At 46.7% G+C, this 27,446-nt stretch overlaps 1 protein-coding gene across 2 annotated transcripts in view; it reads left to right on the top strand.

Annotated features, from left to right (window-relative positions):
- The first annotated feature begins 10,329 nt into the window (after window positions 1–10,329).
- The window catches only part of LOC123443984 (callose synthase 7-like), a 36,252-nt gene continuing 19,135 nt past the window's right edge, over window positions 10,330–27,446 (top strand). The window contains exons 1-12 of one of the 2 annotated variants that reach the window (XM_045120570.1): window positions 10,330–10,721; window positions 17,565–17,665; window positions 18,215–18,312; window positions 18,393–18,477; window positions 18,575–18,691; window positions 18,797–18,925; window positions 19,064–19,153; window positions 19,865–19,950; window positions 20,048–20,180; window positions 20,753–20,872; window positions 20,962–21,038; window positions 21,102–21,168. In XM_045120570.1, the coding sequence (XP_044976505.1) occupies window positions 10,526–10,721; window positions 17,565–17,665; window positions 18,215–18,312; window positions 18,393–18,477; window positions 18,575–18,691; window positions 18,797–18,925; window positions 19,064–19,153; window positions 19,865–19,950; window positions 20,048–20,180; window positions 20,753–20,872; window positions 20,962–21,038; window positions 21,102–21,168 (1,299 nt within the window). In that variant the 5' untranslated portion in view covers window positions 10,330–10,525. Of the gene's footprint in view, window positions 10,722–17,564; window positions 17,666–18,214; window positions 18,313–18,392; window positions 18,478–18,574; window positions 18,692–18,796; window positions 18,926–19,063; window positions 19,154–19,864; window positions 19,951–20,041; window positions 20,181–20,752; window positions 20,873–20,961; window positions 21,039–21,101; window positions 21,169–27,446 lie in introns of those variants that run through there. The other variant, XM_045120571.1, reaches the window with a different exon arrangement.

Below are 27,446 nucleotides of genomic sequence, written 5' to 3'. Positions count from 1 at the left end.
GAGAAGTTAAATTCATGAGACACACCCTCGAAACTAACAGTGATAGTCTATTTAATGCAATCAATGTGAGCATTGACAGTGTTGAGAAAGGGTCTACCAAATATGATGGGACAAAAGCTATCTTCTGCAGTAGCAAGAACGAGGAAATCAGTAGGATACTTCGTCTTACCACACAGGACTTCTACGTCTCTCACAATTCGAAGAGGGCAGATAGTGTCTCTATTAGCTAGCGTAATGGTGACATCAATGGGTTCTAACTCAGCAGGTGCAATCTCATCTTTGATTTCATCATAAAGGGACCGGGGTATTGCACTAACACTAGCACCCATATCACATAAACCATGACAACGGTGATCTCCTATCTTGACAGAAACAACGGGCAGGCCAACTACGGGTCCGTATTTGTCTTTCGCGTGAGGTTTAGCAATTCTAGCGGAGTCCTCACAAAATTTGATAACATGCCCGTCTATGTCTTTGGCTAAGAGATCTTTGATAATAGCAACACTAGGTTCAACTCTAATTTCCTCAGGGGGTGCAAGTGGTCTAATGTAACCCCTACGTATCACAGTTGGAGCTTTAGAATAATCCTTTTTCCTAGGAGGGTAAGGTGGTTTCTCAGCGTAGGCACAAGGAACAATAGGATCACTAAAGGCAATGACTTTCTCTTCAACTAGATTGGGTTTAACTATGTTGACTTCTACAGGAGGATGATACTTAAACCACTTCTCTTTGGGAAGATCAACATGAGCAGCAAAAGATTCACATAGAGAAGCTACTATCTCAGAGTCAAGTCCATACTTAGCGCTAAAATCTCTAGAAGTGTTTGTTTCAACAAAAGATTTAACGCAATCAAACTGGAAATTCATACCTGACTCCTTACCTTCTTCAAGCTCCCAATCTTCAGACTTACGTTTGATTCTTTCCACTAAATTCCACTTGTGGTCAGTATCCTTCTTCATAAAAGAATCGGTACAAGAAGTGTCAAGCATGGTACGATCTTAATGAGAAAGCCGAGCATAAAAGTTTTGAGTGATAATTTCTCTCGAGAGCTCATGATTGGGGCATGAATATAGCATTGATTTAAGCCTCCCCCAAGCTTGAGCTATGCTTTCCCTGTCACGAGGCCAAAAGTTATAAATATAATTCCGATCATGATGTACTAAATGCATAGGATAAAACTTTTGATGAAATTCCAATTTCAACCAATTGTAGTCCCATGACCCAGTGTCATCACATAGCCTATACCATGTCAACGCCTTATCCTTCAAAGGTAAAGGAAAGACTTTCTTCTTTACCTCATCCTCGGGCAAACCTGCAAGCTTAAATAAACCACAAACTTCATCTACATAGATTAGATGCAAGTCTGGATGTGAAGATCCATCTCGTGTAAAAGGATTAGCCAGCAGTTTCTCAAGCATACCCGAAGGAATTTTATAAAAGATATTTTCAGTAGGTACCTCAGGTTGAGGAAAAACTCCTCGTGCTTCTGTTCGTGGTGAAGATACCCCGAACAAATTCCTCAAAGGAACAGTTTCCATAGTGACAAGTGACAATAAATTTCAGCACCGTGTATAAATGTTTCCTTACCAAATTCCACCAAAGGCACTTCCCTCCCCGGCAACGGCGCCAGAAAAGAGTCTTGATGACCCACAAGTATGGGGGATCAATCTTAGTCCTTTCGATAAGTAAGAGGGTCGAACCCAACGAGGAGGAGAAGGCTCTGATAAACGGTTTTCAGCAAGGTAATAACTGCAAGCACTGAAAGTAGCGGTAACAAGTGATGGTGTAGTGAGGTGAAACGTAGCAAGCGAAAAGTAATAAGTAACAAGTAGTAGCAAAGGTGCAGCAAAGTGTCCCAATCCCTTTTGTAGCAAGGGACAAGCCTGAGCAAAGTCTTATAAGAGGAAAAACGCTCCGAGGACACACGCGAATTTCTGTCATGCTAGTTTTATCATATTCATATGATTCGCGTTCGTTACTTTGATAGTTTGATATGTGGGTGGACCGGCGCTTGGGTACTGCCCTTACTTGTACAAGCATCCCACTTATGATTAACCCCTCTCGCAAGCATCCGCAACTACAAAAGAAGAATTAAGACAACGTCTAACCATAGCATTAAACTAGTGGATCCAAATCAGCCCCTTACGAAGCAACGCATAGACTGGGGTTTAAGCTTCTGTCACTCTAGCAACCCATCATCTACTTACTACTCCCCAATGCCTTCCTCTAGGCCCAAATATGGTGAAGTGTTATGTAGTCGACGTTCACATAACACCACTAGAGGAAAAACAACATACATCATATCAAAATACCGAACGAATACCAAATTCACATGACTATTATTAGCATGACTTATCCCATGTCTTCAGGAACAAAAGTAACTACTCACAAAGCATAAGCATAATCATGATCAGAGGTGTAATGAGTACCATCAAGGATCTGAACATAAACTCTTCCACCAAGTAATCCAACTATCATCAACTACAAGGAGTAATCAACACTACTAGCAACCTTACAAGTACCAATCGGATCTCACGAGTTTTCTGTTAAGTTTTGTGTTGTGAAGTTTTCAAGTTTTGGGTAAAGATTTGATGGACTACGGAATAAGGAGTGGAAAGAGCCTAAGCTTGGGGATGGCCAAGGCACCCCAAGCCATATTCAAGGATACCAAAGAGCCTAAGCTTGGGGATGCCCCAGATGGCATCCCCTCTTTCGTCTTCAATCCATCGGTGAATTTACTCGAGGCTATATTTTTATTCACCACATGATATGTTTTTTGCTTGGAGCGTCTTGTATGATATGTGTCTTTACTTTTTAATTTTCCACAATCATCCTCGCTGCACACATCTTTTGAGAGAGACACACACACTGAATCATGAATTTATTACAATACTCTTTATGCTTCACTTATATCTTTTAAGCTAGGTAATGTTGCTCTAGTACTTCACTTATATCTTTTAGAGGACGGCGGTGTTGTGGAATTATTAAACTCTCTTACTTCACTTATATTATTTTAAGAGTTCTTTAAACAGAATGGTAATTGGTTTAGGTTATGAATTTAGTCCTAATATAATAGGTATCCAAGAGGGATATAATAAAAACTTTCATATTAAATGCATTGAATATGATGATAAGTTTAATTCCTTGCATATAGTTTTGAGATGTGAGGATGGTCATATGAGAGTCATGCTAGTAAGTAATTGTGAATTAGAAAAAAAAATACTTGTGTTGAAGCTTGTGATTCCCGCAGCATGCACGTATGGTGAACCGTTGTGTGATGAAGTCGGAGCATCACTTGTTTAATGATTGTCAACCTTTGTGTGGAGATCGGGATCGTGCGATGGTTAAATCCTACCAACCCTTCTCCTAGGAGCATGCGTCTAATACTTTGCTTCGATAACTAATAGGCTTTTGCAATAAGTATGTGAGTTCTTTATGACTAATGTTGAGTTCATGGATTATACGCACTCTCACACTTCCACCTTTGCTAGCCTCTCTAGTACAGCGCAACTTTCGCCGGTACATCAAACACACCTTCCTCAAAACAACCACCATATATTTTCCTCAAAACAGACAACATACCTACCTATTATGGCATTTTCATAGCCATTCCGAGATATATTGCCATGCAACACCACCGTCCCGTTTTTATGGCACGCACCATCACTTCCATATTGCTTGTCATACTTTCTTCTAGTTGTAATATTTTGAGTTGTAAGTAAATAAAAGTGTGATGATTTTTGCATTATTAGAGCATTGTCCCGTGTGAGAAAACATGATGATGGAAGCTATGATTCCCTCACAAGTTGGGATGAGTCTCCGAACTTTACAAAAAATAAAAGAGGCCAGCGAAGCTCATAAAAAAAATAAAAGAGGCCATAGAAGCCCATCCAAAAAAAGAAAAAAGGGAAAAAAAGAAAAAAAAAGAGAGAAAGAGAGAAGGGACAATGGTACTATCTTTTTTCACACTTGTGCTTCGAAATAGCACCATGTTCTTCATAGAGAGTCTTCTATGTTGTCACTTTCATATAACTAGCGGTACACATCTTTTGCACAACCACTTAGTTTTCTTTTTGAGCTTTCATACACTTAGAGCTCTAGTGCATTTGTTGCATGGAAATCCCTACTCACTCACATTAATATCTATTGATGAGCATCTCCATAGCCCGTTGATATGCCTAGTTGATGTGAGACTATCTTCTTCCTTTCTTTTTGCAACCTCCACCACATTCTATTCCACCTATAGTGCTATATCCATGGCTCACGCTCATGTATTGCGTGAGAGTTGAAAATGTTTGTGAATATAAAAAGTGTGAAACAATTGCTTGATTTTTCACCGGGGTTGTGCATGATTTAGATACTTTGTGTGGTGAAGATGAAGCATAGCCATACCATATGATTTTGTAGGGATAACTTTCTAAGACCATGCTATTTCGAAAGGAAGCAATTACCTTATTAGTATGCCTGAAATATTATTGTTTTTATGTCAATATAGACTTTTGTTTTGAGTCTTATGGATCTGAATATTCATGCCACATTAGAAAATATTACATGGATAAATATGTTAGGTAGCATTCCACATCAAAAAATCTATTTTTTATCAATTTACCTACACAAGGACTAGCAGAAATTAAGCTTGGAGATGCCGATACTCCTCCAACGTATCTATAATTTTTGATTGTTCCATGCTATTATTTTATATGTTTTGGATGTTTTATATGCATTAATATGATGTTTTATATTATTTTTGGGACTAACCTATTAACCTAGAGCCTAGTGCCAGTTTCTGTTTTTTTTCATGTTTTTGAGAATTGCAAATAAGGAATATTAAACAGAGTCCAAACGGAATAAAATCTCCGGAAAGATTTTTTCTGGACCAGAAGACACGCAACATACTTGGAGTAGGGGGCAAGGAAGTTGCCGGTAGGCCACAAGCCTGCAGGGAGCGCCCTCGGGGGTGGTCGCGCCCACTGGCCTATAAATTCCCAAATATTCCAGAAACGCAAAAAAGAGCCACGAAAATACTTTTATGCTGCCGGGAGCCTCTGTTCCCGAGAGATCCAATCTGGGAGCCTTTTCTGGTAATCTGCTAGAGAGGGAATTGATCACGGAGGGCATCTACATCAACTCCATGGCCCTCCGATGATGTGTGAGTAGTTCACCACAGACCTACGGGTCCATAGCTAGTAGGCAGATGACTTCTTCTCTCTCTTTGATCTTCAATACCATGTTCTTCACGATCTTCATGGAGATATATCCGATGTAATACTCTTTTGTGGTGTGTTTGTCGAGATCCGATGAATTGTGAGTTTATGTTCAGATTATCCATGAATATTATTTGAGTCTCTTCTGAATTCTTATATGCATGCTTTCATATATTTGCAAGTCTCTTAGAATTATTTGTTTGGTTTGGCCAACTAGATTGGTAGTTCTTGTAATGTGAGAAGTGCTTAGTTTTAGGTTCAATCTTGCGGTGTCCTCACCCAGTGACAGTACCAATATCCACTAATCGTTGTTTTCAGATATTGGAGTGCAAGTGTTTGATTATTTGTGTAGGTACTACTATTGGAGTCTCACTTGTTCCTCCTACTGGATTGATACCTTGGTTCTCAACAAACTGAGAGAAATACTTATCTACTTTGCTGCATCAGCCTTTCCTCTTCAAGGGAAAACCAACGCAAGCTCAAGAGGTAGCAAGGCCCAACATAGTGTACAAGAATAAAGTTGTGTAGTAGACATGAGGCTTACACACAATCGCTCACTTATGCTGCCCCCCTCTCAGCTCACCCTAGCTCCGGGTACGTCGTCTCCAAGGCTTCACACAAAATCTTCATTGACAACATATGCGTGCTTTTGTAGGGCCAGGCAGAATCGTTGTTGCATGATGGGAACTTCGCCCATATTGCTATCAATGTCTTCATGTCGCACTACCTCTTAACGTTACACCACTGAATCCCCAATCCTTTGCTTGCTGTGAAGTGACAATACCAATATCCACTAATTGTTGTCTTCAGATATGGTTGCCGGTTGACAACTCTTCTAATTCATTGATACGAGAAGGAAATTGTTGTGTGGAGGAATCAATATCTCGACACAAGCCAAGAGGCAGATCTTGTACCACTCCACCAGGTCATATGAAACTGGCATGCACCCTGGCCCTTGGGACTCTTTCATACAATTCCAACAATTTCTCCCGCTCCTCAAAAGCCCAATGGAACATAGTTGATGCTCCCACATCCCATGAGTAGTTGAAGCAAGTGAATGATTTGAAATTCAAGTTATTTCACAGAATAACACTCTTATATATTGAGCTCGTAATGGTACGTGACGATTCAAAAGTCTCTAAACAATGAGCGTGTTCTTGGGCCATCGTAGAAACATAGATAGGGTCAATGACGGAACGAACAACGAAACTTTATGACAACCTTTTCGTACACGTTCACTTGCACCACATACACAAGTGCTCTATAAACTGTGCAATAATGTCACCCATAACACGACTCTCCAACTAGAGTTACCTTAGCCCCAGGCCATGCTATTTCATGATATTGGAAAAAGTTTACTAATTATTATCATCGTCTTGAAAGCTGGACGTCTTTTGAATATGAGTGGGGCTCCTAGTCTAGGCGACGCCTTTGTGGAGCCAAATAGAAGTAAGAGCGAAAGGGCGAGGCCACACCTGGCTTCAAATAGGAGGGGTCTTAGCTCTGGATCCCGCCTACTTGCAGAAATGAATGGATCAGAAAGGGGCTGGGTTCTATTTCCGGGTGGACAGAAGGTGAAGGCGAGAAGAAAAAGAGAGTGTGCCTTTCCGGTAAGGGAGAGGATAAAAAGGTGTAGTCATCTATCTCGACCTGTTTCCTGAGGTGTTGGAAATGAAGACCGGCTCAGAGAATCACTGGCATGCTTTCTCTTCCCCATCGTTTCGCCAACAAAGAAGTCATCCTTGACTTGACAGTTGACATTCCATCCCTACCGAGCCGCCTCTTCGAAGTATTTACCTCTCCCTTTCTTTTCTTAGACCATACCCTTCAAATCAAAAAAAAGCAAGAAAAGTTTCTTGTCTACGATTTAATTGGTCGTAAGGCAATTTACTCGACCCATTCTTGAGTCTTCCGCACTGCTCAAGTGTGCGACTCTGTATGAGGACCTCCTTTCCTTTTGTTCTGTCCACTCTCCGTTCACACAGTTATCAAAATGGACGAAGGGCGGGCAACAAGTCCCACGAACCCTCTGTCCCGCATATTTATCAAGAAGCAAGTGTAGTTTACCGGTTTCATCAAAGATGGCAAGCGCTAGGCATCAGACTACAGGCGTTTAGCATCCATCAGACTGCCTATGCGCCGTTGGATGCGGGTGATGGGATCCCTCAGATTATATTAGATGTCCTGCTTCCTGAGGCTTTTAATACCTGTAATTAAGCGGCTGGGTGTACGTAATAAGTGGCCCTGAACGCACGCCCTGGACACACGCTTCTTCCCGCGGGAGAACATTTCCTCTCCCCTGTGTCTTCTCCAGTCAGATTTGTGGCGCGAGTGCTTCCATCGAGAGACAAGTGGCTGCAAAAATGACGCACCTAAGACGAGATATTGAGTATGGAGGGATTTCGGATGCATTCTGGCGGCATGGATCGGGTAGTACGACAGGTTCAGGAGGCGTTTGGGGTGCTGCTGCTTCGAGTAATCAGACGAACATGAATCCTCCTGTATTCAATATTGGAGATTACGAGGTAAAATGAACACCTTGATACATGTTGGCAGTATTTAGCTTTCTTTTTTCTTATGTTGGTTGTAGTTTTGATGTGTACTGGTAGTATGATGCATCATTTGATTGGGCTTTTACACACCAGGGGGGATTGCTGATGAATCTGTAGGATAAATGTGAGAGAATGTAGTTAGAAGCACTGTTTTTTGCCATTGGATACATTATAATTTGCTGCTGGAAGCTTAGTTTTTAATGTCATGGGCTATGTTCATACTATGTATGTCCAGAAGCATTCAGATATGTCCAGATGCATTCAGATATGGTCTGTGTTCAGATATATACAAATTTTGCCCAATGATTTTGCTCTACGATTTCATGTTTGCAATGATGGTGCTAAAAAATATGCTTCATTGTAGGATGAAACCATGGAGGACATTGAAGGGGGAACATATATTCCATTTGCTGAGGATGCAACAACTACTCGACCAGATGCGCCATATGTTGGATTCGTCTTCGACACCATCGAGGAAGCGCAAATGGTGTATAATAGCTATGCTAAGAAGCTGGGTTTTGGCACTAGGATATGTTACACTAAGAGGACTCAGAAGAAGGGGTGTAACCACATAATCAGGAGAGAGTTCGAGTGTGTTCATGCAGGAGGGGAAATCACCCAAGATGGAGGAAAACAAGCTGTGTGTGATCCTGAGTGGTATGAAGCAGTAGAAGAAAATGTCACTGCATCAAGGAAGGAACCAGATTTTGGCAATAAAAAACTTGTAGCACAGCGGAAGAGAAACAGGGTGAATAGGCATGGATGCAGAGCACGGATGGCAGTGGTGTTGAGGGATGGAAAATGGGAAGTAACTGTTTTTGAGGAGCAACATTCAATCCTGTCAATGATCCATTCAAGGAGTCCCTCGGGGGCTGAGAATTTGCTAACATCCAGGAGATTGCCCCATTTTTTTGGTACGAATGAGGTTTTTCCTTGCTCGGGCGAGACCCAACACGATATCATGTAACCGGCCAGCTGCATATCGACTCTGGAGCATGAGCGACTCTTTATCTTTTTTAGTCATTGTTGATTGTCACCTGAGAAAAAGAGTGATGTGATGGGTTAGCATATTTGTATGCTGTATTAGGCACGGCAGCAAAATGCAGTACAAAAAATTAAATGCATTGTTTATGGTCAGGAGCACAAAAAATGGGCACACGATGAATACGGCGCATGACACAGGCATTAGTAAGTTGCTTCCATTGAGTGGATGTTTTCCCTGGTGGCATTGTTTTGGAAGCAGGTTTTAATACGATCGAATCAGAAAGTGGCCACTGCAGAAGCATCTATGTTTGATGCATTTTAAGATGCAACATGGTTCAATTTTTCTCTATAATGGAAGCAAGGAATTTTTAAAAAGGGAATAGATAACAAATTTGCCGCCAAGTGTTCGTCTACATGTGACACAGGAAGCTTATTGGAATGTATTTGAGAACATTTGCATAGATAGGAAGCACGGGTGTCACATATGAAAATATTCAAAAACAAATGCTAGTCCACTAATGAACATATGAAACATTTAGTCTACTGGATGAATTAGACATCAGATTTCATTGGAAAACATGAGAAAAAAATCCCAAATCTGGGACCACACACAACAATACAGTTTACCTACGAACTGGGATGGGGAGCTCCAGCAAGTGGCGGCCGATGTAATGCGACAGATTCAAATCGACGGGATGTACGCCTTGGCGATGTTGCGGATGGGATGACTGATCCGCTCGCCGCCGGCGGGGTGTTAGATCCGATGTGGGGCGAGCTGGTGGTGCATGGCGGTTGGTTGCACGGGGGGTGGGCTGGATGTGACAGTAGGCTTCGGTGGACTGTGAGGGTCGCGTCGATGGCCGGTGGGGGCAGCGGGGTCGATGGGCTGCAGGGGCAACGGCGGTGGCTGGTGGCGGTGGAGGAGATGCCGCTGCATGCGACGAAGGTGGGGTGGCAAACAGAGGAGGGGCAGAGCACATGCGCGAGGTTGTGCCTGCGAGGTCTCTCCGGCGGCCGGTCCGGTGGAAGGTGAGGGTGGCGTTCGTGGCCGGTGGGGGCAACGGGGGTCAACGGCTTGGTTGGTGGCGGTGGACGGGATGGCGCTGGAGTCTGCAATGGCGAGGTGGGGAAACAAGGGAGGGGGCAGACACGGGCGGTTGTGGGGCGTTAATTGGAGTGGATTACGCGCGGGATTTAGGGGATACGATTTTAGTTTCTAAATCGCAGATGAATCTGAAGCGTCTGGATTCTTCTGGATCGACGGAAGAAGATGGGTCTGACGATTGGAATCGTTCCAGACTATGGATACTAAGTGTTTTCCTTATCAAATGCTCCTATCCCTCGACAAAGATGGTGCGAATGTGCAGTTATGCTTGGGATGATAACGGCATTAGGATGGCAATTATGCGTTGGGTTTGACCAAGGAAGCAGGAGCACCAAAATAGAAAGTCTAACTTTTTTACTTCATTATAAAATTTAAAGTTTGGTTAGGTACAGATTAGATGAGTAAAAAATTTCATTGTACTCCGCTGTGGCATTTGCGGAAGGAGAAAACGGAGAAAGATAGCAAAGAAAGGCAAAACCCGTCGAGAGAAAAATAGGTGGCAGGAAAGGCGCGCGCTTCCCTCCTGACGCCGCGAACAATATTCCTTGCTTCCCCGGCGGCGGCTCGAATCGGAATACCCATTTGTCCATCCCCGCAAGCACCATACCACCGCCTCCTCTCCCAATGGTGTATAAATCGTGTCCGAGCCCGCCGTGTCCCCCACCATCACGTTTCTGGCGATGGCGACGGCCTCGACGTCGATGGTGATGAGGCGGAGGCGGAACGGGCTGGCGCAGACGCTGGCATCGCGGAGGCTTCCGGAGGGCGTAGCGGAGCCCGGGGAGCGGGTACCCGAAGCCTTGGCCCCAGAGGTCATGCCATTCATCCGCGCAGCCGACGAGGTCGAGCTGCTCAACCCGCGGGTCGCGTTCCTCTGTAAGTCACCACCACCCCACCCCTATGGATGAGGACCGAATATGATTAGTCTGTGTAGATACATACATGTAGGCATGTGCGAATTACTGTACAGGTTTAACAGGCTTGAGCCTGCCCTCCAACCGGATCAATTAGGCCTTTACTGCTCAGGATCAGGGCCAGCCCAGCAAATCGGCTGCTTTTTGGCTCATCTCAGTGTCTCCTCCCTTGTTCGAGCCTGCCCTACGATTATGCTCTAGATTCGCTGCTGCATGTAGGCTATTCAAGTGCACAAGCACAATGCAGATTGACCCAGGAGTCCACCACCACTTCAACTCACAACAAATCTTGCACTTTTCAGTGGAAAATTACTTTCCATAAGGTCATACGAGGCTACTCGGCACATTATTGAGTAGTATTTAGGTATACCGTGCAACACTCCTCATTGCTTTGTAATAACATTAATCATCAATCCATTCATTGTCATTTTTTTTTGAAATGGAGTATTTTCCCATGCCTCTGGGATGCACACAATCATCTTAACTAAAAAAGAATGTACTCTTCCATCCATATATATAGGGTCTAATACATTTTTCGAGACTGCCTTTGACTACTGATACAAGATTAGTAATATATGAGATGTATAATGTTAAAATTATATCATTAGAAGCTCTTGCCACGTACAAATTTGACGGTGTGCTTTCTGTATAATGCATGTCATATATTATTGCTGTAACATGGGGTGAAAGTTAGCCTCGAAAAACGCATTAGGCCCTATATATATGGATAGAGGGAGTACCAAAGATCCACACCTTTATACAAAATTCGAGAAAAAGAACCCCACCGAAAAACCGGGCCTTAACAAGATTATATGACTCAAATCACATATCATCATCCAAACGGGGCTGAACAAATCCTCGCTGAACAAATCCTCCCACCGGTTGCACCCAAAATTGGTGGATGCTTGGGCCTCTGCATGAATCAGGAGAACCAGGGGCGGACCTAGAGCAGAAACGACTCGGTGTCACTCTACAGGATGGAATACCCACGTGGAGCTGACCTTCACTTTTCAGAGACAGGGGCAAGCCGATAAAATCACGTATGTTTTTCGCCTATAGTTGGGGGTGTCACACTCACATGCCATAAATATGGATTAATGTATAAAGGAAAATGATCTTGACCCGGTGTCCAATGCACCCTAGTAGTATAACCTAGGTACGCCCAAGTACATATCCATCCTGTAGCTCTGAAAATGACTTGTAATTTTTGTTGTTGTTTGCAACAATTCCATATCACCCAAAGCAAAGCACAGACGCCCACACATATTTGTGCCTTAAGCTTATTTTTTCGAAATGGAGGCATAAGATTTGCCTCACTATTAAATAAGGAGAGAATAGAGTTTTCTAGTTTTACAAGTACCCCACGATTAGAGACATGACAATTACTGGCGCGATACTATATGCCGTATATGTTTAGTGAGGTAATCGAAAGCTTTGCCTCGTCGCTAATCAAACGCAATAAGATGGGGGGTGGCGCATTCTTTTTCCGGAAGACGCAAAAATTTCTCTGATTCCAAAGGGTCCAAGAGAAGCATGGTGAGGGACGCCATTGCTTACCTATTCAGGGTGCAAATCGGTTCTCTTGTCCCACCAATCCATGACAGAGTCCTCCATGTGCCAATTCAAAAAGTCGACATTAGGAAGGCCAAATTTCTCGAAGACCAAACGCCAAAGCCTAAGAGTGTAGTGACACTTGAAGAAGAGATGTGGTCCGGTTTCTTGCTCCCTCTTGCAAAGAGGACAAATGGCGCAGTTTGCTCAACCCCGCCTTTCCAACCGGCCGGCTGACCAAATTTGATCTTGAAGTGCAAGCCATGTGAAGGATTTAACTTTGTGGGTGCCCAACACACCACGCGTTCTCTTGAGAGAGGGTCATCCCCAGAAATTGCGCTTTGTAAGCGGTTGTCGCGAAGATATTCCATCATTTGAGTGCTTCCCAAGAATGTCTCTTCCACAAGGTCGTCAAGATGGAAGTTATGAACAAGCACCAAAGAGTGAAGAACTCAGACATGGACACTAGAGACGATGGTGTTGTGGTTGATCTTGATGATCCAAGCATTATCTTTAAGGGCTTCGCGCACCTTCCAATTGTTTCTTCTCGAGGCTTTAAAAATCAGCAGTGGATGTCCTTGGGCCTGCGCCCAAGGAGCCATGGGGAATCCCAAAACGGCATTTTCACACAGTTGCCGACAGTGATTGTGGTGGAGGCATAGAAAAATTAAGGTCCTCCTCACTGCATGGGTTTCCAAGACTAACTCACAACTTGTTTGGCTCTTTCCATTCATACCACAGCCAACGAAGCGAAGAGCGCGGGCAAATTTGTCGGTGTTGAGGAACCCAAGTCCTCCATACTCCCGAGGACGACAAACGACCTCCCAATTGACCTTGCACTTGGCACCGGTCGTCTTATCCGAGCCGGACCAAAGGAAGGCCCTCTCGATTTTGGTGAGGTTTTGGAGAGAGCTCGGTGGAGCGTGATTTAGAACACCGCTTGGGAGGTAATGACTGATTTGACAAGGGCCGTCCGACCAATGGTAGTGCTATTTTGACCCTTCCAAGTGACCTATTTGCCGGCCGCTTTGTCCTCAAGATATTGAAAGTCCACTTTCTTGAGTTGCCAAACGGAGAGAGGGAGCCCCAAGTATCTCATAGGGAAGGAGGCTCTAGCCGCTGGCATGCTCTGGACAATGTGCCCCATGTGAAGATGATTACATTGAATGGGCACCATCGAGCTTTTATGAAAGTTTGTGCAAAGGCCCGTCACCTCACCAAGACCTTTTTTTCTTCGAGAAAACGCAAAGGACCTTTGCGTTTCATTGCATTGAAAAGGTGGAGAAATAGAAGAATCCTCATAGGAGGTGAGTTTTACAAGGCCACTAGCGCGATCGGTGGACATCCCAGGATTAGGGCAGAACAACCCTGAGCCTTGAGCCCCAGCTTTTGCCCAGCATCGTACCTCATCCTTGATCCTATCGACTAGCGTATCAATCGAAGGTCTTGCGTTGTCGAAGACGCATTCGTCCTATGCTTCCATATCATTCAGGGCCCTAGTATAGCGATGGATCTTGACTTGCGCTCTCCTCTTGGCGGTGGGCGGCACCACAGATGGAGACACGGCTAATGCCAAGCGGTTGCGGCGAGGAGCGAAGTTTAGGGGCGACGTGGCTTTCTCCTAGGGGCCAGCAAGGACGTGGTGATGTGCTTGGTGGTGGCTGCGAGGAACTCGCCCAACGTCCAAGTTTGTGGCGGAGCGACACGACCTCTGGATTGGCGAGGAGGCAAATCACCCTGATGTAGGCCATGATGGGCGCTTGCAGGCATGGACTTACGCGTGGGGGCGCCATCGACGGGCCTTGACGGTGTGGGCTGGGCCTGAGGCCTCTGCAGAACTGCAACCGGAGTGTGGAACCTTGGCTCCTTGGTGGGAGAAGTGGCACCAGGGGCGGGGTGCGCCTTCCTGCCCTCCGCAGCGCACACATGGGGCCAGAGGACCGGTCAGTGGATGTTGCCAACCCCGCGTCAGGAGCTGGTGTGGGGGAGACACCACTTTGCGCCGACAGGGAGGCTTGGCTGCGCTGGCGCCACAGGTGCTAGTCTGGAACCTCGCTTGGAGCAGCCTAGTCCCGACAGTCCATCGGATCAGGCGAGCTAGAGGCGGGTCCAATGCGATCGTGCTCGTGCGCATGAATTGAAGCCACATTTGAATCTCCAAATGCTTCCGGAGAGTTGGCAGCCAATGAAAGGATGCCACTTGGCGCCGGTTCGAATCTTCATTTGCGACCGTTGCACCCGCATTAGGACTGCCAAAAGGTTGTCTATATCCCTCTTGATTGGGGACATAAAAATAACCGCTTCATCCGTGTAGTTGTGAGGTTGTTACCATGGCACCCCGACCATGTATCTTATGTAGAATGCCTTTCCGAGTCGCTAGCTCAAGGCTTTGACGAAAAGGGTCAATCGCAGGGACAAATAGTAGCGAGCCACCATGGCGGAGCACACGAGCATGCTTGATGGGAGGGGGGGGGATCCCATTCAGGAGGATGCGCGAGGAAGATGTGGATAGGAGCGTCGCCATCCAATCTCGGACCTTGCTTGGGAATCCCTTCCGTTGGAGGAGGTCAAGAATGTACTCCTAGTTGACCGTGTCAAAGGCCTTCCTGATTTCAAGCTTGAAAAGCAGCGCGTTTTTTTTGCTCTTATACAGCCAACGAGCAAAAAATTCCGGACGTACATGAAATTGTCATGCATACTATGCCTCTTAATGAATGCATTTTGAGCGTAGGGGAGACGAGGGCGTTCATGTGGGGAGCAAGGCATAAGGAGAGGACTTCAACAATGATTTTGGCCATCCGTGGATAAGGCTAATGGGCCTATAATTGGAGATGCCCTCTGCGCCCTCCTTGGGTAAGAGCACCACATGGACGGAATTAAGCCATTGAAGGCTGGAAGTGTGCAGCAAGTCGAAGCTTTGAATGGCTCGCATAATGTTGTGCTTGATGAATCCCCAACACTTTTTAAAAAAGAGACCCGTGAAGCCATCCGGACCAGGAGTCTTGTCACCGGGCATGTCTTTGATGGCCTCCCATACCTCCTGCTCAGTGATAGTATCACCAAGGTCACTGGGCAAGTCTTTGATGTTTGCATCTCCATCCTTTAGGTTTGCCAACCTCTGCCTTAAGCTTATGATGAACACCACCCAACCAGTTGCCGAGCATATTCGCTATGCTAGTTGGAGGTGGCAGGCTGAAAGCTACATGAATGGTATGCTAAAGATGCAAGCAGACACGACAAGAATAAATGATGGCTTGTTTCCTCCTGGTCACATAAGCAACATGTTTTACATCCCTGCCAATTCCGTTTAGCCAGATTGTTTTTTGTTAAGACCACACCTCTGTGCAGGTACCACATGAAAGTCTTTATCATTAACGACACTTTGATTTAATATATTTGCAACGAAACACTGGATCGGTATTAATAAGGTTAAATACATTGACCTGCTAGAAAAAACAAGGGGGGGGGGGGGGTACTCAACTTATGCCGAAAACGTCGGCAACATCCGACGATAGGCTGACCGTCATCAACATATGGAGCAGATGTAGCCACTCTGTCCACTTGAAACCAACAAGCGCCCATTGAAATTCAGTATTCGACGACCCATCGCTGACGCAACCGAAACTCCTTTTCGTTGCATGATGTTATAAAGGTTCAGATATTGGAAGGCCAAGCGGTGCATCTCCAAGCCATGTATCATCCTAGAAATGAGTATTGAGGCCATTGCCTATCACAAACGACCCTCAGCAAAAGAACTCAGATTTCACTCTCATCAATCCCTTCTAGAATAGGTAGTTAGTTGGTTTCATGGACATTGTTAAGCTTCATGCACTAGCCAACACAAAATTGATGAAAATAGCTAATGCAATCCACATGTAGTGTAACACCCCCTCTCACGTGTGACAGGAAGAACAAGTGAACACGTGCAACCGGAAGAGAGCGACGGTGCGCAAAACTCACGTATGACTCAAGAGGCCTCTATGTGGACACAAATAGAGGGCTACTAGCGATTTTTAATAAATTGCAAAAGCCAGGACTTGAACTCAAGACCTTAGCTCTGATACCATGTTAAGCTTCATGCACTAGCCAACACAATCGGAAGTCCGAAGTGATGAAAAGGGCTAGTGCAATATACATATACTGTAACAAACACTTGGGATAATGTCTTGGAGGCCGAGTAGTTGTTAGAACTACTAGGTTCTCACCCAGGACACTACTGTTTTTCTCACACACACATGAACATAAGGAATAGTATGAAGCTCTGTAGGTTTATATCAGCAGCAACTAGAGGAAAAGAAAGCAAAAGCGATTCCCGTAGCAGCGGCTAGCGAAATGGGAGCAGCCTAAACCATGAAAACGGGGTTGTGGGAGAGCAATACAAGCGTTGTGCTGTTAGGCGAAGCGGTTGAGTGCCACACCCTAGATGGCCAAAGTCCAATAGCCGAAAGCATCACTAGCTTATGCTCTGACCCGAGTAGCATGGGGCATGTGGAATCCCATGTGCCTTGCAAGGTGGTCCTTGCTGATTCACATGGGATTCCACATGTCCTTGCAAGGCACATGGGATTCCACATGCCCCATGCTACTCGGGTCAGAGCGTAAGCTCGTAATGCTTTTGGCCACTAGACTTTAGCCATCTAGGGTGCGGACATGTCCTTTTATAGGACTATACAAACCGACCTATACTATCAGTACTTAATAGCTGAGCTAGGACAGCCCAGTGCAAGCTCTTACTGCAGTCTAGGACATACTGCTGTCTATCTACAGCTCACTCAAACCAGACTTTGCTTTTTTACTGCTGACAGCTACTATAGTGCCACCTAAAGAGTTTGGATGCATGCCTATAGTGCTAGCTGCTGCTGTTTGCCGACATGCAAGTCTGATGCATAGCTAGTTAATTTTGCATGCCCTTATGCAACATCCACATAACTAATCATGACAAGATTAATGTTAACACTTGTTTCAGAGCAGCTCCTGCCAAACACCTTCCTCTGTAAGTAGTTTGAACAACCATTTGCTGAGAAAACACTTATTCTTAACTTCAAGGTTCTCGACCCCCAAACCGCCTAAATCTCAAACTGACATTGGTTCGTTGCATGCTGAGTTTGTATCATGAACCAGTTTGTTGCTCGGCTGGCAGTTCTGGTGTCCATCTAGTGTCTTTCCTTTTCGGTTCCTTTCTCGTATATTGTTACGTCAAGCAGTGCATGCTGTTCTGATATGAAACTGGATTTACCATGCATATTGTACCAAGGTCGCAGATATGCCTACAAGAAAGTTCAAAGAATGGATCCATCATCCATCCAACGCGGGGTTCGGCAGTTCAAAACATACATGTCACTTAAGCTAGATCAGGTAACCATGTATCTGAACTTATGATGTTGCTGCTACCCTTTTCTCACTGCGGCTGAAATCTTAGCATCATACTTGTCAGAATCTTATCAACAACAAAAAACTTGCTGCATTTTTTTGTAGCTTATTCATATTCTGGCCAAAATGGGAACCCATTGTCTATTAACTCTTGTTTTAGTTTTCTTCTTAACCTAACACCATGCAAGTCTTCTTCTCTAATGCATTTACGATATAGATTTGTATTAGCTGTTTCTTAGCCTCACAAATGAGAGTACACTGAGCTCCTCACAAAGGGCTGTGAGCTCATTTCAGGAGTCTGACTCATATGAGATATAGTATGTCCTTGCATTCTTTCATTCAGTTCGATATAAGAAAAGTAAATAACTGATGCTGGAAATCTGACATCTGAAGCAGACATGGCCGTGTTGTGACTATGCTTGCAACTTGCTTTACTGTGACTAAACTTACCTCTTTTTTTCTCCTTTTGAGAACTAGCTTCTTTGTCATCTTCTCTTCAGTGGTGAATACCTGACACTATTCTATGTCTGACAGGATGACACACAATTTCCTTTAAATGATTCAAAGGAGATCCAACGATTTTATAAGTACTACTGTGAAAATTTGAGCAGAACTTCTGAAAAACAAAACTTGTAAGACATAATACACTCATAATCAATTTCGTTTGTGGTGAACTGCTTTAATCACCTTCTTTTTTGTGTTGAAAACTCAGTGAGGAACTGGCTAGATATTACCAAGTGGCGTCTGCTCTTTATGAGGTGTTAAGAGATGTAACAGGCAACAAGGTTGATTCTGAGGTACTCCATTTTACATAAAATTGCTTTATATAAGTTTTTGTTCACCTGTTCCTTCGGTGAGCTTCTTCAACCCCATCTTCCAAACTTCGTTTTGTAGGTGGCGAAACGTGCTAAAGTAGTAGAGGAAAAGAGTGCTCATTTCAAGAGTTACAAGTACAACATAGTGCCCCTCAATTTTCCTGGTTCTGCCGAAGCAGTTGTGGAACTCCCGGAGGTTAGTTATAATTCCTAGTACTTGTGTTTGCTCCTCCCACTATTTCTACTTGTTTATGAAAATATGCAGCAAGTTATGGTCCTATTTGTGCTGTAAATGGTGTAGATAAAAAGTGCTATGGATGCAATACGCAACATAGACGGTCTTCCAAAGGCACACATGTCTTCAGTGCACAGGGAAGGAAAATCTATCTGGGATTTACTTGACTGGCTTTCGCTAGCATTTGGATTTCAGGTAAATGATTGCTTTCCCAAGTATGTTCTGATATTGTATATGAGGTGATGGAATGTCATCACGTCCAGTCTTACTGGTGCTCATGGTATTATGCTTGACAAACATATTTAATGTTGTGCTACATGCTTCCTTTTGTAGAAATCGAATGTGGAAAATCAGAGAGAAAATATGGTGTTACTGCTTGCAAATGTTAGCACAAGGACCTCAGGACAGGAAGGGCATCCTTTGGTAAGATATGTGTTGAAGTGTATATCTGGACTGCCTAGCCCTTTCCATCAGTTTGGACTTTTGGTTCCGTTGGCTAGTGCATGAAGCTTAACATGATATCAGAGCTAAGGTCTTGAGTTTAAGTCCTGGCTTTTGCAATTTGTCTAAAAATTGCTGCTGCCTCCCATTTTGTCCACGTATAGGCAATTGCTGCTGCCTCCCATTTTGTCCACGTATAGGCCTTTTGAGTCATACCTCTGAGTCTATCTGTGTCGACTTCCCGCGTCACACGTGAGAGGGATGTTGAAGTGTATATGTGGATTGTCTAGCCTTTTCCATCAGTTCGGACTTTTGGTTACGTTGGCTTAATAGAGCCCAACTCTTGAGTGCAAGTCGTGGCTTTCGTAATTTATCTAAAAATTGCTGCTGCTCCCCTTTGTATCTACGTATAGGCCTCTTGAGCCATACCTCGGAGTCTATCCACGTGTTGACTTCCCACGTCACATGTGAGAGAGGGTGTTGAAGTGTATATGTGGATTGCCTAGCCCTTTCCATCAGTTTGAACTTTTGGCTGTGTTGGCTAGTGCATGAAGCTTAACAATATGTTCCTTGTAGGTATTGTCACAACCATTTTATCTTCTATTTTGAACTTGCCTATGCGTTGCTCAACAGAATCTTTTGCTATGGACTTATAATGTGAAAATTTGACACTGAGCTGGCATGGAATTTCAGGTCGACACCGTGAATGATCTGTGGGACAGAATATTTGGAAATTATGAATCATGGTGTCGCTATTTGCATGTTAGTTCAAGAATCATGTAAGTGGTGTGTGGTTCTGTGATTTTGTTTCATGCTATTGCCATTAAATCTCCTGTAGCATTTAACATTTCTTAATACCATTGCTCTGTTTCATAGGATCAAATATGATGACACAGAACTAAAGAAGCAGCAGCTAAAGCTTCTCCACATTGGATTGTACCTTCTTATCTGGGGTGAGGCTTCAAATGTTCGGTTTATGCCTGAGTGCTTATGCTACATATTCCACAATGTAAGGCCACCTTCCAAGGAATTGGCTTTTCTAGCTACCTTCGAATGAATACACTTATGCAATTGAGTATCTTACTTTAATAGCTTATTGGTTGTGATTGATCTATTCAAGTTACATGTATATGTTCCAGGCACAGTTAAATAAATTGTATTGTTGAACTGTTGGTACATGGTTTCATAATTCCTAGAGACTAACTTATTTGCACAATTTTATTTGCAACTTTTTTTGCACTTTTGGCAATAGTGCGCTTGTAGCTCCTTCAACATTTACTTCACTGGCATGCCTCTTGTCCCACTGCTACTGTTTTAAACAAAATATGCGCTATTTCATTTCCGTCAGTTCCATCACCTCAAGGTTGTAAAGAAATGGCTTTAATCATACCTTGAACATGAATATCACATCATGGCCCAATAAAAAATTATAAGATGTCTGTCTGAATAGTACCACTTTAGGAGACAATCATAAAATAATGAAGGTGGACTAGTATATTTACCATGGGTCTTTTATCCATTCAGCTAACCTGTTATTATACACAAAGATTGGCAATTCATGGAAGTTTATTAATTTGGCAGATGGCAAAACAGTTGAATCAAATGGTTGAAGGAAGTTATTTTCAACCACCACCTGGGTTTGAAGAGGAAGGATCATTCCTTAACATTGTCATTGAACCTATCTATAAGGTTCTGCAGAAGGTGAGTATGTAAAGTTTGGAACACAATTAGATTATCATTGCGGGAGAATGTATTGTTCTTACAATTTTGTTTTTTCTTTCACTCTAAAGGAATCACAAAGAAGTAAAGGTGGTACAGCTGGCCACTCAGCTTGGAGAAATTATGACGACTTGAATGAACAATTCTGGTAATCTCATTTCTTATTTCTTATTTATTTTTTCTGTCCGACATAATATTTTCTTCCTTGTAGGTCAGAGAAATGTTTTATGAAGCTTGGCTGGCCATGGGATCTCAGTGCAGACTTCTTTCATCAAGAGGTATGTCATAACTGTGATTAATTTGATACATCAGCCAGGGTAACTGCCTATTTAAAAGGCTAGAGTACGATTGTCTTACTGGGGATTTCACTGTCGAGTGTTTGACTAACCACATTATGGCTTCACCTTGAATGAATAAGATTTTGTTGTGATGTAAGCTTAGTGCTCATAAGGCCATGGCAGATCCAGGGTTTTATGGATGGGACTTGGGGCTTACAGCTATTTAGTCACATTATGCACACTATTTCAATTGAACTGTTTCTCATTGCAAGGATCGCAACACCAGCAACAGAAGGATAATATGATGCCTTATTCTGAAGTTATGTATATAACAGAATTTTGTGAAAAAGGAAGACATTCTATCAGATCACATTGTACCATGTGTAGCAGAATCAGTTCACTACTCCCACACATAGGAAAAGGCCAACTTCATTTAAATTCCTAAATTTTCTGAATCGCAACAAGATCCAAATTAGAGCAACGAGACAACTCTAAAGGTTATGCCCGGCCGATCCCCCTTGGCGGCCTTGGCGTCCGCGACCTCGCGAGCACCAGCCTCGCGCTGCGCACACGATGACTCTGGTTCAGCCGCACGGACACCACCAGAGCATGGGCGGGCCTAGACCTGCAGTTCTCCAACAAAGAGCGCGCTTTCTTCTTTGCCTCCACCATCATGCGACTGGGAAACGGCACGGACGCCCTCTTTTGGGAGGACCGCTGGATTAGCGGACGCTCGATTCGCGAAATCGCTCCTCTCCTACACGCGTGCATCCCCAAGCATCGTCGCAAGATCAAGGGCGTCGCGGAGGGGCTGGAGGCCAACCGCTGGCCGCAAGACATCCAGAGCACGGTGGGTATCCACGAAATTGGACAATACCTACAACTTTGGCACATGATCGACAACACGGCCCTCTCTGGCGAGCCAGATCGTCTCACCTGGAGATGGAGCGCAAATGGCGTCTACTCTGCCAAGTCGGCCTACACAACCACTTTCGCTGGCTCCACAACTTGCGCCACCTGGAAGCTCACTTGGAGAAACTGGGCACTGCCCCGCGTCCGCTTCTTCCATTGGCTTGCTTACCTCGACAGATGCTGGACCGCAGACCGGCTTCCCCGCTGCGGGCTTCAGCACCCCGCGTGATGCCCCCTCTGTGACCAGGCACACGAGACCATGTGCCACCTCATCCTCACTTGCCCCTTCGCCCGGCACATCTTGCATCAAGCGCTAAGCTGGCTGCGGATCCCATGCTCCCCACCAGACAACGAGCCCTCGCTTCACGATTGGTGGCATTCGGCACGGCAATCCGTCCCAATGCCCATGCGCAAGGGCCTTGGCACCATGACCCTCCTCGTCCCATGGATGATATGGAAACACCGCAACGACCGCGTTTTCAATGGAGGACGCCCATCGGTAAACACCCTGCTTACGAAGATTAAGGAAGAGGCCTCCCTTTGGGCAAGCGCTGGTGCTCTAGGGCTTAGAGACATAACCCCTCAAACATGGGATGTTCATTGATCCGGAACCTGTAACCGCCTCCAATGTAACCACAACACTCTCTCTTTTCAATGCAATGAAACACAATCTCTTTTGCGTTTTCTCAAAAAAACAACTCTGAAGGTTATATCCCCAGCTACCCATGCCTCCCCTATCGGAACCTGTTTGGTCGGGAACCAAGTAAAACCGAATGGAATGGTTCCGTTACCCAACAAATGAGATAGTCTGGAATGGTTCTGCCTCTTTGTTTGGTTCGGAAAGTAGAGTTAGTACTGTGAACAAATGAAGGGATTAAACACACTGGATTGGCCCTTTGGCTGAGTATATATACAGTCACAAGCCTCAACCAGAGGCGATCGTGTGCCACTACCACACCGAGCATGAAGCCCACTCACGCGCTACCTACCGCATGTACCAGGAGAGGTCGTGCATGGTGACTGGACACACCCATGCACGAGTACACTACGCTACCCCCCTCAGTCAGGAGTAGAGACGCAAAGACTGGAGCGTAACTCCCTGAAAACATCGGCTGGCAGCCCCTTCGTCATCACATCCGCGAACTGCTGGCGTGTCGGGACATGGAGAACTCGGAACTCGCCGAGCGCCACACGCTCGCGGACGAAGTGAATGTCCAACTCAATGTGCTTCGTGCGCTGATGGTGGATAGGGTTGTTGGAGAGGTAGACAGACGATATGTTGTCGCAAAACACTAGCGTGACGGAGCGCACCAGACAGAGAAGCTCGTCGAGTAGCTGCCGCAACCAGACGCACTCAGTGACTGCGTTGGCAACACCGCGGTATTTGGCCTCAGCGCTGGATCACGAGACAGTAGGTTGCCGCTTCGACGACCAACTGACGAGGGCGTTGCCAAGGTACACACAAAACCTGGAGGTGGAGCGGCGCATATCGGGACAGCCGGCCCAGTCGGCGTCAGTATAGGCGCTCAAATCTAGCATGCCCGAAGCACGTAGGTGAAGGCTGAGGTCGGTGGAGCCACGGACGTAGCGCAGGACGCGTTTGAGCAGAACCAAATGACAATCACGGGGATCATCCATGTGGAGGCAGACTTGCTGCACAGCATACGCAAGCTCCGGACGTGTGATCGTTAGGTACTGAAGGGCACCAGCGAGGCTCCTGTACGACGTCGGATCATCGACGCGAGGTCCATCGGCAGAGGGCAGCTTGGCCTTGGTGTCAACCGGCGTGGCGACGAGCTTGCAGTTGTCCATGAAGGCTCGAGGATGTCATCGGCGTATTGCTGCTGGGAAAGGAAGGACCCAGCGGACGAGCGCGTGACATGGATCCCAAGGAAGTACTGGAGTGGCCCAAGGTCCTTCATCGTGAACTCGCCAGTGAGCCTGTCGATGATGCGGCGAAGAAGAACGGAGCTCGAAGCAGTGAGGATGATGTCATCCACATAAAGCAGCAAGAAAGCTGCATCGGAGCCGTGGGTGAAGACGAAGAGGGAGTTGCCCGAGCGCGTGATGATGGACCTGATCGTCTCGAGGAAGCCAACGAAGTGAAGAAACCGCGGGCGCGACGCTTGCTTCAGGCCGTACAAGGACTTGGAGAGGCGGCAGACATGATCCAGCTTGGAGGCGTCAATGAAACCCGTCGGCTGCAAGCAATAGACCTCCTCATCAAGTGTGCCGTGAAGAAACACATTCTTCACGTCAAGCTGGTGCATTGGCCAAGCACGCGTCGCAGTGAGGGTGAGGATTGTACGAATGGTCGTAGGCTTGACAATTGGCGAGAATGTCTCGCCATAGTTGACCCTGGGGCGCTAATGAAACCCCCTCACAACCCAGCGGGCTTTGTAGCGGTCGAGGGTGCCGTCTGTGCGGGTTTTGTGGCGAAACACCCACTTGCCTGTGACGATGTTGGCACATGGTGGTCAAGGCACTAGTTCCCAAGTACGATTGCCGACGAGTGTGGCGAACTCATCACACATCGCGGCGAGCCAGTTTGCGTCGCGAACGGCGGTGCGAACTGAAGTGGGTAGCGGGGAGGCACCCGATGGCGGTGAATTGGCGGCGATGCAGGCGTAGTCGTTCGCGTAGCGCGGGTTGGGGCGGGAAATGCCGACACAGGCACGAGTGACGATGGTGCGCGCCGCAGGCGACACCGGTGGTGAAGCAAGCTGGACCGACGATGAAGTAGCAGAGCTATCCGACGACGACCGGATGCCCCCGCTTGAACTGTACGTGTGTGTGGTCGTGGAAGAGATGCCCGAGATGCCTGATGCAGATCCCACAACGGAGCTTGAATCCGCGGAGTGCGGGCTCGTCGACAGCGCGCCATCGCCGTCTGAGGACAATCGCACGCCCCTGCTTGAACACGCCGAGCGCGCGGGTGGGGAGGAGGCACGCAATGGAGATCGTGGCGCATCCTCGACGCGGCGATCATCGCCGCCAACCTGCATAACCGTGGGCGCGAAGTACGGGACGACTGTAGCCGGAGGTGAGGGAGCGGCAGCAAAGGGAAACACTTTTTCATGCACGTGGCGTGATGTGATTATGCGGCCGGAAGCACGGTCGAAGCACCGGTAGCCACGATGGTCAGAGGGATACCCGAGGAACACGCATGCGACGGAGCGATGGTCAAGCTTGCGCCATGATGTGGATTAGGTGTTGGGATAGCATAAACATCCGAACACACGTAGGATGGTGTAATCCGGAGCAACGCCGAGGAGAAGTTCATGCGGTGTGGGCGGCGAGCTCGCCCGACAAGGCCGACGATTAAGCAAAAAGGTGGTGGTGCTAAGGGCTCCGGCCCAGAAACGCGCCAGCATGGAAGCATGGAAAAGAAGCGCACACACACCATCACTGAGAGTACACAAAGTTCCCTCGGCTTTGCCGTTTTGCTGGCTTGTGTATGGGCATGACAATCGAAAGGAGCCGTGAGTAGCTAAGAGCGCAGACGGCAGTATTGTCAAACTCTCGTCCGTTGTCTGTTTGAAAGGCAAGAATGGGACGCTGAAACTAAGTTTGGACGTAGGCGTAGAAGTGAATTAGTACAGATAAGATATCAGACTTGCGATGCAAGGGGAAGGTCCATACATAATGGGTGAAATCATCGAGAATAACAAGGTAAAATTCATATCTTGAGACGCTTACAACTGGGGATGTCCAAACATCTAAGTGCAACAGTTGGAAAGGGAAAAATACAGCTAGCCGAAGACTGAAACGGAAGACGCGCGTGTTTGCCGAGATGACATGCTTGACAGGAGTGTGGTGAAGACTTGGTGCAGGCGAATGGAATCTGATGAAGTGAATCGCGACCGGGATGCCCCAAACGCTGATGCCAGAGGCCTGCGGTGACCATGCCAGCAAAGTGCCGAGTAGGACGCTCCGCGGGAGCCACAAAAGGGTATAGGTTGTTCTCTGAATCACTTCGCAGAATTACCATCCCGGTACAGAGGTCCTTAACAGAAAAACCAAAAGCGTCAAACTCGACAGAAATAGAGTTGTCACGACATAATTGGCGAACAGAGAGGAGGTTTTTGATCAATGATGGGGTAAGAAGGACATGGCGAAGGTGCAAAGGGGATGAGCTGGTGCTAATGAGACCGTCACCAACATGAGTAACGGGGAGATGAGCACCATTGCCAACGATAATGGGAGGAGAGGAGGAAGATGAACGAACAGAGAGGAGGTTACCCGGGTTGGAGGACATGTGTGCGGTGGCGCCTGTGTCAAGGTACCAGTTCAACGAACTGCTGGATGACGAGGGGCCAGTGGTGGCGCCGTGAAGAGCAACCCGGAGAGACGCCATGTCCCACAGCTATGGAGGCACATGCTGGCTAGAAGGAGAAGGCACGTAGACACCCGGAGCGCCGTAGCCGGGCGGGGCACCACTGTAGTTGTACGATGACGGAGCCGGGAGCGGCGCCTGGGCGGCCGTCATGGCGTGTTGGTGAGGCGTGCCGGGACGAGGGCCAAGAACACCGGCGCCAGGGGCACGACAAGCGACGGGTCATGCCTGAACCAGAGCGGTCCAGGAGTTGGAGCCCGGCGCCGGCGCGGGATAGTCAGCTGGCTAGTGCGGCGGTTGAGGGCCGGACGGGTTTGGCGCCCCATCGTTGCCACGACCGTGCTTCCTTGGACACCCACGTCCACGACCAGCATCGGGTGACACGTCAGGGGTGACGGCAGGCGACGCGGGAAAGGTGGGGCGCGCGGCAACCAGCGCGTGCGAGGACTGTTGACGGACGGCCTGCTCGGTGCGGTGCTCCTCCAGGAGCAAGGAGTGCGTTTGCAAAAAAGGTGGGAAGCGGGACGCGCGAGGTGATACGAGGGATGGCAGCGTGGTACTGACGGCCAAGGCCGCGCAGCGGATGAAAGACCTGACGCGTCTCCGTGACGGGTTGGCCGAGGTCGCGCAGCTGGTCGGCATACATCTTGAGCTTGGTGCAGTACTGCATCACCGTCATGTCGCCTTACACGACGGTGTGGTACTCAGCGTCGATGTACATGGCATGAGAGAGTTGGTTGGCGGAGAAGATCTCGTCGACGGCTATCTAGACCGTGAGCGCCGTGTCTTCAGGCTGCATCACAGCATCAAGGAGCTCGAGAAAGATCGCCGTGTAGAGCCAATGAACGACTGCGTGATCGGCCATCACCCAGTCGGGGTTGGCAGGGCGAGGGAGAGCCGTGACGTGGTCGCGGAGCCCGAACATGCCGAGCACTGTGTCGAAGTGCCGGCGCCACTGGGCATAGTTGCTGGCGGTGAGGTCGAGGACCACCGGAACATGCCGGGGGATGTCCATCGTCTGAAGAACGGA

The sequence above is a fragment of the Hordeum vulgare genome, chromosome 3H (genome assembly GCF_904849725.1).
Source record: "Hordeum vulgare subsp. vulgare chromosome 3H, MorexV3_pseudomolecules_assembly, whole genome shotgun sequence".
NCBI classification, from domain to species: domain Eukaryota; kingdom Viridiplantae; phylum Streptophyta; class Magnoliopsida; order Poales; family Poaceae; genus Hordeum; species Hordeum vulgare.
Note: the sequence above shows the minus strand (reverse complement) of the source record. Positions and strands in the feature narration are given on the sequence as shown.